This window comes from Macaca thibetana, chromosome 1 (genome assembly GCF_024542745.1).
Source record: "Macaca thibetana thibetana isolate TM-01 chromosome 1, ASM2454274v1, whole genome shotgun sequence".
In the NCBI taxonomy this organism is placed as follows: domain Eukaryota; kingdom Metazoa; phylum Chordata; class Mammalia; order Primates; family Cercopithecidae; genus Macaca; species Macaca thibetana.
The window spans coordinates 65,764,044-65,776,566 of NC_065578.1; the positions used below are offsets into that span (position 1 = coordinate 65,764,044).

Here is a 12,523-nt window from a genome sequence, read left to right on the forward strand (position 1 = left end):
GCCGGCGTGCACAGCTGTCTTTGGTCGGGCTCAGGCTTCCGCTCCCTGCCTGCTCCCCTTTCCAGCCTCCCGCCCCAGAAATGATCTCAAGCGTTGCCAGTTTGATTCCAGAGCCCCACTCGGGTGGGTTCTTTTGTTTCTTTGTTTTAATGACAGTTCCCAGCCCTTCGGCATGTCATGCGCAATTAATTCCCTGGCTCTCACGAAGGCAGCTGGGGTGAAATTTCTTCTGCATCATCCTTTTGGGGATAATTGTTTATGATGTGACGTCAGTCGGATTGATTTTTCTCTCTTGAATGAAGGGTGGGAGGGGAGAAAGAGAGACGGAGAGAGAGAGAGAGGCGCACAGATGTGCACGGAGGCCACCGACACTGACATTTGGAATTCCTTCAGGGTAAAAGGACACCGGAATGGGAGCTTAAAAATGTATTGCTAAGATTTCAGGCTGCACGGAATTGTTAAGTTTTTCTTAAAAAAAGAAAGAAAGAAAGAAAAAGAAAAGAACCCCCTCCGCAGCAAGCCACTTAGGTGCTCCTTTCACGCCAGAGTCCCCTGTTAAGGTGGCAGCCCTTGGAATTAATCTCGGGCACCCAGCCGCTGCTGTAAGCTTAAGGAGACGACGAGGAGGGGCGGGGGAAGTGCGTCACCAGGTGGGGAAGGGGCTGTGTATTTGGTGACAAACGGGAGGCGATGGGGGTGGAGGGGAATGGGGACGGGAAATAGGTTCTGTGTGCTCTCCGGGGGTATTGTGTCAGGAGATGCAGGCTGGCTACCATGTGACGCGGTCCAAAGCTGAAGGGATTGGCCGAGGCAGCGCAGGCGGTGCAGCTCGGCCGGCTTGCCGTTCCTCTCCCTTTCTCTCAGCATCTTCCTGGTAGCCTGCCTGTAGGTGAAGCAGCACCAGCAGCATCCATGGCCTGTCTTTTGAGTTAACACTTATCTCCTTTGGCTTCGGCAGCGGACGCGATAGACCTCAGCAGCGGCGTGGTGAGGACTTAGCTGGGACCTGGAATCGTATCCTCCTGTGTTTTTTCAGACTCCTTGGAAATTAAGGAATGCAATTCTGCCACCATGATGGAAGGTAGGATGCTTTCGGCTGTGGTTGACTGGCTTCAAGCAAGGTTTGGGCGGAACAGCGTTAAAGAATATGTGCAGCCAGTGTATGTGGCGGTTCTAGAACCTGGTTGCCAAGGTTTTGCAAGCAGAAATGCTGCAGTTTGCTTGCAGTGGATCTGGGCTCAGACTAATGGAATCAAACCACAGGGCTGCTGCCTAGCTCAGAACCTACAGAGCTCCCAGCTCCTTTGAGAGAGAAAAGCCTAAAGTGTTTGCAGGGAGCTGAGATGGAGCTAGGAAAGAGCTTGCAAGCAAATAAGTTGGGCAAGAAGATAAGGTTTTCTGTTCTGGGTTCCTGGGACTACACTGATTAAACATTTGCAATGGAAACTTGTTTTCTGAAATTGACATTAGACAGGAGAGGTCATGAACACAGTTATCCACACAGACATTTTCAGTGAACTGTTTAAAAATTATAAAAATTCTTACAAGGTATTTTTATCTCTGCAGTTTACATCATATTATTGGGATAGGAGGGCAGCAAATTTGGTCCATAAACTGTAGTTGTATGAGAATGTAATTGCAACAGAATGAAAAATATAAGGAAAATACCCGGGCCTCTTGCCTCCTGATTCGGGGTCTTATTAGGTTAAAAAAGAATTTTATGCTCCCTAAATGCTTTCCCTGTCCAGTGGTTTTTAGCCAAGCATCAAATGATTATTTGCTGATGATCTTTTTGTATATTCAAGGAGGAACTTTCCCTGGGGAGATGCTATTTAAACTATATTTTATTCTACTAAATTACCCTTCCCAACCTGAAACTGTGACAGCCAAGATTGTCTCAAAAAAGCAGCAAGCTGATCAGGAAAGAAGCAAGCAGCTCTATGCAGGCTTTGATTTTCTGTTTTCACACTATAGGATGGTGCAAAACTCCTGGCCTTTCCTAAGATGACAGGCAGAAATTTGTCCCCAGCCTGGATTTCACAATGCAGAATTGAGTGCATAATGGGTCTCAAATCAGCCATGAAAATGGCAGAGAGGCCACCTCTTAAGCCAAGGTTTGTCCTACGGATTTTAACTATTGCTTAGAAATTTACCAAAATGGAATAAGAAGAGGATGGTTTCTTAAAAACAGCAGTGTAGCCTGTACTTATTTGGCAGAAATGAATTCTTTTTGCTCTCCCTGTCATCATGTCAAACATTGTCAATGTGATTTGGGGGAGTGAAGAATTCTAGAGTCAAAACCCACAGATTTTAGAAGATAGCCTTAAAAGAGAGGTTGGGTATGATTTTGTCATGGAGCTGAGTCTTGTTTGCAAAAGGTTCTCAAGCTAGTCCTTCAAATCCAGGCCTATATAAATTGAGATTGCTAACACTCTCAGATTAAGTCATTTTCATTAAATCAAAATGGATTTAATCTTTGAATAGCAAGGCAAGACAAACAGAAAGAGTATTATTTATGCACTTTTCAATTAAAAATTCATGTGGATTATCTTCTTCAGAAAAAAATCTTGCCTGTAGAGGTACTGTATTTCTCCAGCTCAATTTCATATAGCATTTCTTAAAAATGCATCTGCACACATTCTGATTAGATTTCGGTCTTGCACAGAGAATTGGATGCTCTTTCTTTTACTTCTTGCCTTGCAAACCATGGCACTAAAGTATCTTCTTTGAAGGTTGTAACGTTTTTTGATGCTCATTAATGATTCTCCCGGTAATATGGTCTATTGTGCCATCCAAGAATGCCAGTTCAAAGCCCTGTGATAAGCTTATCCAGGCTGCCTAAACCAAAATGAGAACTGCAACAAAGACTTGTTCTGGAGCTGAATTAACACTATTGCTGGGTTTGCCAAATTTATCTAATGAAGGATGTTATCTTAGCACTGGTATGAATTAGAGGTTATACTATGGATACAGTTGTCTTTCACCAGATCTTTTGCAAGAGAAATTGGACAGGTGTTCCCACTGGCTTAAATAGCTAAATGAAATTAACATTCATTTCTACCCATAGTTCCTACTTAAATGTTTTTAAGCCTTATTATCTTAATAGTTCAGTGACCTTAGAAAAGCAAATAGGAGCTTAACCAAAAATCAATTTTCTATCAGTTGCCTTCCAACTTAGTTGACAGTCTTTTTGGCAATATACATTCATGTTTCCAGTATTGCATGGCAGAATTTCACCTCTGAATTGCTCTTATTCTGAAGGTGTGGTATATAATTATTATTTCCACTTAACTCATCTCTAGAGATTGCCAGGCTCTGTACATCTACCACAATAACGTTGGAAAGATAAGGAACCTCATCAAAGGCACCCCGAAATTGCCATTGCAGCTTTTTGTTGAAACATCAGTAGACTCGGAGAATGTGCCACCAAACATCTAGTTAAAATCATATTTCTTCTCAAGTAGTGTGTCTCACACACACACATAGAGTCATCCACACAAACACATTTCTGGAAAGGAAGAAAACATATATTTGCACTCATGAGTATGTACATTTCTATATTGCTAAAGTGTTTTAGTCTGCTACTCAGAAAAAGCATGGCCATGGCAACTTTTCAAAGGCACTTCTCTACTTTGTGTAAAGCAAGAGTAAACAAATATTCAGCAGAGTGGGTCATAGTAAACTACGTTTTGTTTGTGTGACCAGGATATAGGCTCCTTTCATTCAATGTCTATTGGAAATCCATCTTATCATAGATGATAAATGTTACTACCTCCTCAGTGATCCTAATATCATGGAAGTCAACGAAATAATTCCCCAGGGACCGCAAGCCGGTGATTAGTAGTTTGTGGCTCCATGGTTCATTTAACGTATTTTAATTAAAAAACATATTTTTGAGGGACTTGATTTGTTGCTTCCTGCATACTTATCTTTTGACAGTGGTTGGCATTGAGTTGTTTCCTTTCTAAAGAAAGCCACATGATCATGAAGGGAAAGATGATGAGCAAAGGGAATTATTAACTAAGGAGTGTACATGCTGGCTAAACTTGCAATGAAGTCTGTGTGGTTAGGGTAACTATTCAAGGACTATTTTTTTGATATATTATTATTAAAGTTTGAAAGCGGCATTCTTTAGCTATCCTTTCTAAGACAACTGGAACTAAGTCAGAGTTTCTTGGGCTATCTGTCTATGTGTGAGGATGTCTAGAAAGTACTTTCCTTGTTCACGTAGGCCCAACTGAAAGTGTTTTGCATTTTCAGTTCCATATTCAGGCTCTTAGGTGCTATACTAGAAAGATAAGTTTCTAGGTGCCAGTGGTTTCATTTTATATGATAATTTAAAAAATTAACAAGCATATATTTTGAAGGGATTACTGGGTTTAATTATAATATTCAGGGTAATATATTTTATTATATTTATTTTATATATTTTATATTTTTAATATATATAAATATTTTATATTTTTAAATATATTTTATTATATTTACTACTCATAAAAACCTGAAAATAAGTATATTGTGTATACAATGCTTTTTTCAGTCTTTTTCTACATTTCAAAAGTAAAAATAATGCATTGAGGCAAAAAAATGGTGGAGTAGAATTTGAACCTACATCCATTTAACCACAAAGCTCATGTTTTTGACCCTCTAGGAATCTCTTAGTTTCGCTTTGCCTCAGGTTGGGCATGTTAACCTAATTGAAAAATAGGCCATAGTGCCTTTGGTTGCATATTCTGTGTCTCTCTGTTTTAAATATGAATATTCACAGAACCATACTCTTTAATTTCTTATTAATGCTTTTTATGTCCAAAAATCATTATTTAAAAAATTTTGCATAATTCAAGAGTAACTGAATTTCTGTTGTTGCAATAAACCTTATAAACACTAAGAACTTCTTTTCCTATTTAGAAAGAGAGTTTTACTAAATAACATTTGGAAAATTCTTTGGTCAGAAAAGAGCAAGACATCTTGAATCTGGAGCTGTTCATTTTATAGTTAGTTAAGAAGTTTTAAAGGGAATGCTTCTAATTTTCCTACTGATTCTCTTCTTTAAATGATGAAATTACTTTATAAAATCTAAACATGCAGATATAAGATTCTAATATATGTTCCATCACTTGTGTAATTTCTCATCTTCTCCAGTGTTCTGTGTCATAAAGAACCTCTTTAGATGTATATGTTCCCATCCAAGTGTCAGGGGTCAACATTAAACTTCTAAAAATAATATGGAGTCTTTAAAAAAGTTAAATTAGATAAACCATACTAGAAAACTCTGGATCATTCTTTGTGTTGGATGTAGCACATACACTATCCATGTTTCAAATAAACAAGGGACAGGAAGTTACCAACTCACAATTTTTGTGTTCCTGAAAGTTTGTTTGTGAGTTGGTTACTTGGAACCTGTTTTCCTGTAGGAATAATGATACAAATAATAGAGTCTCGCACAAGTCCATCAAAGGCTATTAACCCAATATCTAGTTAACATCCCAAATATTTGCTATAAAATGTGTAAAGAACAGTATGGTTCTCATAGTAATTAAATAGAAGAAAATTATGGCATTAAATGTGTTTTTAATTTTGAATGTTGCTGTTTGAAGGAAAGAAGCTTTAACTGGAGGGCAATGAAGAGCTGGAGAGAAAATTTGAAGGTATTTTTAGAATACCATCAAATACTTTAAGTATTTTCAGAAGTTTTAGATACTCATGACACTGGATTTTTCAATTATGCTCAATTTTACTTTCATACTTGTAGCTTACCTTTTCCCAATTCAATTTTATCATATGAACTGCTTTTAAATTATGAGTAAAGTCATGATGTAAACTCACAGACTGGATTAAAAGTGGGAGAGAGAATTTACTGAGATAACTCTAAAGGAGTTAGAAGAGAGAAAAATGATAAGGGATTATAATGAATTTGGGCTCACGTGTCTGAATAAGTCCCATTTGGAGAAATTAACTGAATAAGAAAGAGGTCATAGGTAGAATAGAAAAAGCAGGAGCATAGTAAAAGCAGGAAAAAGTGGGGTGAGGCAGAGGTGTTGGATCTCATAGGTTTGTGTGCTAACTACCAAATGTAGGTATGGGCACACAATGGCAAGCTTTCCATGGGGGAGAGATTGGAGAAGTGCATTTAGACTTGGGAAGCGATGGGCCTCTATTCTTGGAACTTGTATGTTGGTTAACTACATCTGCAAGGTATTAGAAAGATCTGATATTAGAAAGATATTAGGCATCTAGAATTAAATACTTTACATCACACGCCTGCCTTGTTTAAGAAAACTTCTATATCTTCCCATTTCTCTTAAAATCCATAGGCTACAAGACCCTGCATGCTCTGGCCTGCTGTGCCTTTTCAAGCTCATCAAATACTTCACTCACACTGAAAGCCATACTGCTTGCCTTCTGGTGTTCAGAATAAACACTTTCATGCCTCAGGGCTTTTTCCTTGCCTAAAACACTCATTTTGCAGGTCATGGAGTTACCAATTCTCTTGTGGTCCCAGCAAAACTGCCACCTCCTCAGGCAGCCTTTGCTATCATCCTTGTCATCTCAAACATATATCCTGGGCTACTGAGTCCATCTCAGCCCGCTCTCTCTCCTCAGAGCTGTGTTTATGGCCTGTGGTTGCTTTCAATGCATGGGCTGAATCTCTCACTCAGAGGTAAGCTCCACGAGGGCAGAAATCTGGTCTACCATATTCACCTCTGTATCCTTAGCTCTTGGCACACTATAAATACTTAACATGTTTATTAATTGAATAAGTGAACAAAACTAGATACAAATGACTCAGATAACTGTATACTATTCATTATTAGGTATTATTTTGGGCATTATGATGGACGTAAGAAAAAAATGCTCAAATATGTATTCTCACTGGAGAAATAAAATCAATAAACATGAAACAATTAGGAAATAAGGCAATATTCTGCAGTGATAAATTGTGAGAAACAGATAATATATATTGAAATGCAAAAAAAAGGAAATAGTTCATTTTAAAATACGTACTTGAGCTTGAATTGTTTTGGTGATGAGTTCCTAGGAAATGATTTCGTAATGAAAAAAGGCACATTGTAGCACCACCATTCAAAGAATTCCCAGAGTCAGTTTTGTCAATATCCTGATGCTTTTTTTCTTTTCTCTCTTCCTTTGCCTTCCTTGCATTTCTGCCTTTCCTTTCTCTACTTTTCTCATTCTTCCATCCCACCTTTCCCTTCCTGGGTTCTCATTCCTTTTCTCTGGTTTATGACCAAGCCTGAAAATGGTGGCTTACAAAGCTAGCAGGTTTGACTTGGAATCTGGGAAAGTGTTTTTAAATAAATGAATGAATGTAAATGAGTGCAACGTTGTTCTATGTATTTGTGTGTACAGTGACGATGTCATGGTATATGAGATTTTTCAGATGCAAATTACTCCTGATTAAAGAATTTGTTAATCTTAGGCGCTCAATGTGTTAGCTGATTTTATGCAGTTGGACTTTTTGGTAAAAAGAACATGAACCCAGAAGTCAGACTTGAGTTTGAGTCTAAGTGTTGTGACTGCTTGGCTGTATGCCATGAGAAAGTTACTTTACATTCCTGGGCTCTGTTTCCTTGCAAACAAAATGAGATAATTGATCTACCATACCTCTAGAACTTCCAGCTTTAACAGTCTCTGGCATTTGCTGAATGATTGGGATTCCTCACATCTACTCGCTCCAAAGTTTGAATTCTAATGATTGACTGCTTTTCCTCTCATCTCAAAATATATTCATCCCCGACACACAAATCATTCAAATGCATTACTATCTGCCTTTTATTAGTTTAATTTTTCTCTATTTTTATTTTGCATCCACAATTTAGTTTTGCCTCTTTCCTGTACTGGAACACAAAAAGTGCATGTATGGCAACCCTCTTCTGCAACTCCTAGTCTAGAACTGTTTGTTTATTCATCAAATATTCTGTATCGAATGCACACTAGGCATTGTTCTAGGTGCTATAAGCTCAGTAGTGAACAAAACAGATTAAAATGTCTGCCCATGTGGCATTCCTTTTGCAGAAGTCAGTCAGCATGAGCCTATGTGATCCATGGATCAAGTGACAGGTGAGCATTCAGAAGTCTAGCATTCAGATACTGGTTCTGTGAATGTCTTATGACAGTGCCCCTTGGGCTCATGCTTCTCACACATTTAATAAATGAATGAATATCATGTCCTTGCCTTAGCTCACCATTCCAAACCCAAAGTTGCAGCTGAGAGCTCAGCCTATAGGCTTGAACATTTTCACAGAAAAGATGTAAATGCCGCGAAAGGGTCATTTCAGGATCAAAATTACACATCTACTCACATGTTTTTTGGTGTATACCAAAAACTTTCATTTTTATTTTTGGTTCATATCCACTTCTGTTATGTGTCAAGACTAGTGTTTTAGGATTTTTGAAAGCCTGTGTGGAGTTACCTATGTTTCTTCTCTTTACAAACAATATAAGGAGGAAAATATTCTGCTCACTTAGGGCATTGTCAAAGATTATGCGACATTTGCACATGCTTAAAAGTTTTAAAAATGCTTTATTCATCAAACAGATACATCTGGAGTGTTTCTGATATCTCAGTTGTTGTACTAGGCACAATGAAAATGACAGCAAAACACAAGGCAACAATGTAACCCATCTTCAGAAGCATAGAGTCTATTATATGATATCACATTTGCATGTACATATTTTATTCTTGCAATGCCTCTGTGTGGTAGAAAGAATAAGTACAGTAATCCTCCCTTACCTGCAGAGGATTTGTTCCAAGACCCCCAGTAGATGCCTGAAACTACAGATATCACCAAGCCCTATATACACTATGCTTTTTCCTATACATATATATGAGATAAAGTTGATTTATATATATGATTATATATATATACACCTTCACAGGTATCAATCAATAGGTATCAATTTTACCTATGATAATTTTACCTTTATCATAGGTAAAATTAACTTTACCTATGATAAAGTTAATTTGTAAATTAGGCACAGTGGGAGATTGGCCAAAATATCTAATAATAAAATTTAGAACAGGTATAACAGCCTGCTATAATAAAAGTTATGTGAATGTGGTGTCTGTCTCGAAATATTTTGTTATACAGTACGCACCTCTCTTCTGATGATGTGAGATGTTACAGTGCCTACATGATGAGATGAAATGGAGTGAATGACGTATGCATTGTGATGTAGTGTTAGGCTGCCATTGACCTTGAACACAAGCACTGTGATATGCAACAATGTGATGACTGAGACGACTACTAAGTGACTAAGAGCAGGTAGTGTAGACAGCATGGATACACTGGACAAAGGACTGATTCATGTCCCAGACAGGATGGAGTAGGATGGCACGAGATTTCATTACGCTACTCACAATGGCATGCAATTTAAAACTTATTAATTGGTTATTTCTAAATTTTTTCCTTTAATATTTTCAGACCACAGTTGACTGTGGGTAACTGAACCCACAGAAAATGAAACCTTGGATAAGGAGGAACTTTTGCATTACTATCCTTATTTTAAACAGAAGGAAACTAGGGCCCACCAAGGTTAAGTGACGCTCAAGGTGACCACCTTACTAGTGGCAGAACCAGCACATATCAGCCAGGCTTGACTCCTAGTTAAGTGCTGTTTATTTGTATAATGGCGTAACTGGAAAATCTTACTCATATCTAAAGTGTTTGACCTAGGTCTCTGACTGGCAAGTAAACAGTAGATTGCTTAAGTCTGACTTGATGTTTCAAAAGCCTTCTTCAGAACTAAGCGAGTTAATTTTATTATCAGGTCATGATCTTTCAGAACAGTCATCAACTTGAAGAAGGCCACCTCATACAGAAGGGTTTTATCCCAGTGGGCTCTTTTCAGTAGCTCTCCCTGTTTTTCTACAGTTTTCTGAGGAAGAGGGTCACAATGTGATGTCACTAGTCCAGTAGACTCTAAACTTTCACAACTTACCTTCTACCACACATTTTATCAAAAAGCCTGGTTCCCACCACCAACAAAAGCCCTTTTTTCCCCCTGAGAAGGACAGCTCAGTGTTCACTGATATTTTATGAAAACTGTGGCTGTTATCATGAAAACATGATAATGTGTACCATCATTTGAAGATTAACCAAATGGGTTCAACCTCATTTTATAGTTGCAGAAACCAAGGCCAAATGAAAAGGCTTACCTAAGGATTTTTATTCTCTCTGTAAGAGGACAAGTCAAAGTTTATTTTAGTAATGATTCCAAAACTGTGAATAGACAAAGACTTGGAGCCCATGGTGTCTTTCACGTTCAAAGGTGCTGAGGCTGGCTGGATGACTGCCAAAAGACACAAATGAATGTGTCCCCAGGGTCATCGTTCTACTGAGTACACATACAATGTGACCATTTATAGCTCTCTCCCTTGATTTTCTCAGTGAGTCAGTACAGTGTAGGGGGAAGGGCCAGGACTTGAAGAGGGACTATACCGCCTCTGTACTGGTGACCTTGAGTGAGTTCTGGAATGGTTGGCCTCAGCTTCCCCATTTGTAAAGGGAGAATAATGCTGGCTACCTACCTCATAGAGTCATTATGAAGAGCAAATGAAGTAATAAATATACATCTGAGAGTGTACTACAGATGCCAGTTTTTTTCTCAGTTTTCTCTCAACCTATATACCCATTATAAAGTTTAATTTATAAATTAGGCACAGTAGGAGATTGGCAATGATAACTAATAATAAAACAGAAGTTTCCATTGTTCTATTGGGTGTTACTTGTGGATTTCTTAGCCTCTGGAGGCTAGATATTACTGCTTGCTGTTTTGTTTTTTATGTAGATTATTACTGTACCTTCCTGAAGATAGACCTTACAGATTTCTTTCTCCTCTTCACCATACCATGAAGTTACAAGCATACTCCATCATCCTTTATTCTCAACGTCCATGTGGTCAGCCACCCCTTTCTTGAACATGTACAGCATCACCAATCAATCACAGCCATCTTTCCCCCTAGCTGTAGTATCTATCTCAACATCATATTCCAGGAAATTCCTGTGAATTGATTGGAATGGGCACATGAGATGATATTACCTTGCATTCCTTACCACAAGCAGTTTCCCAAAGTTGAAATACAGGGAATAAAACTAGAATATAGGCTGGGCGAGGTGGCTCATACCTGTAATTTCAGCCCTTAGGGAGGCCGAGGCAAGTGGATTACTTGAAGCCAGGAGTTACAGACCAGGCTGGCCAACATGGCAAAACCCTGCCTCTACCAAAAATACAAAAAAATTAGCTGGGCATGGTGGTGTGCACCCATACTCCCAGCTAATCAGGAGGCTCAGGCGGGAGAATCACTTGAACCTTGGAAGTGGAGGTTGCAGTGAGCTGTGATCACATCACTGCACTCCAGCCTGGGCCACAGAGGGATAGTCTGTCTCAAACACAAACAGACAAACATACAAAACCCACTAGAATATAGGTGATCTACCTGTGCACCCACCTTTACAAATGCCCTTAGTGAATCACCAAAAATGACATGTCAAAAATTGCTCACAGCAGCAGCTCTGGTAACAATGGCAGGAAATGGTCTCCAAGCCTGATCGTAGATAGAACCCTACTCCTGTGCTATTGACTGTAACCATTAAGTTTCTCTTAGCCTCCTTGTGCCCTAATTTGAAGAACTATGTCTACCGGGTAGCCAAGCTAGAGTCACTGCTTGGATTCATTCCTGATTCCTCCTTCCTTCCTGTCCTACATCAGTAGGTCCTCAAGAACTGTAGATTGTCTTTCCTGAATAGCTCTTGACTTTGTTCTCTCTCTTTCATCCCCTGCTAACACATCTGATCAGACCTTGCTTCTTCCACCTTCCAATGAATCCTCACAGCCACCAAAGACATCAATTTCCTCATTTGCCTTTGCTTGTTTCCCACGCTTCTAAGATGAAGTCAAAATGCTTTAGTGTGCTGTGCAAAGCTTTCACTCATAGGCTGCCTTCAGCCTTATCGCTCACTGGCCCAGCCAGACAGAGCTCCTTGCCATTCTCTTGCCCTTGAACTTGCCATTCCTTTCCTTCTCTATATGGAAACAGTCTGTTCTGACTTTTCAAGCACTAACTAAAGACTGCCTGCCTTCAGTGAAGCCTTCACATATGCAGCAGGTTGAAAATGAGAGCTCTGGCTTTGGAGTCAGACTGATCCAGCTTAAACCTGTGTGTGTGACCCTAGGGAGCTAGTGAACACGTTTCCTCCTCAGGAAAGTGGATATGATGATAACAGCCTTTCTCATGGATAATTTAATCATGTAAGGTTGAAAAAATTATATCAGAAAGTGCACTTGTAGCACTTGGAGTTCTCCAGAGAGACAGAACTGAACAAATATTTTGTGTGTGTGTGTGTGTGTGTGTGTACATACATACAGAGAGAAAGAGAGAGAGGAGTTTTTAAATAAGGAATTGTCTCACATGGTTGTGGGGACTGGCGTGGCAAGTCCAAAATTTGTAGGGCAGGCTGGCAGGCCGGTAACTCAGGCAAGGGTTAACGGTGCATTCTTAAGA

The 12,523-nt window shown here is 39.1% G+C and overlaps 1 protein-coding gene across 15 annotated transcripts in view; it reads left to right on the forward strand.

The window, feature by feature from the left end:
- Positions 1–274: 274 nt before the first annotated feature.
- SGIP1 (SH3GL interacting endocytic adaptor 1) overlaps positions 275–12,523 on the forward strand; it is a 209,811-nt gene continuing 197,562 nt past the window's right edge. For 6 of the 15 annotated variants that reach the window (XM_050761164.1, XM_050761245.1, XM_050761476.1 and 3 more), the window contains exons 1-2: positions 275–650; positions 959–1,081. In XM_050761164.1, the coding sequence (XP_050617121.1) occupies positions 1,072–1,081 (10 nt within the window). In that variant the 5' untranslated portion in view covers positions 275–650; positions 959–1,071. Of the gene's footprint in view, positions 651–674; positions 1,082–12,523 lie in introns of those variants that run through there. The other 9 variants (XM_050761765.1, XM_050761547.1, XM_050761935.1 and 6 more) reach the window with 3 other exon arrangements.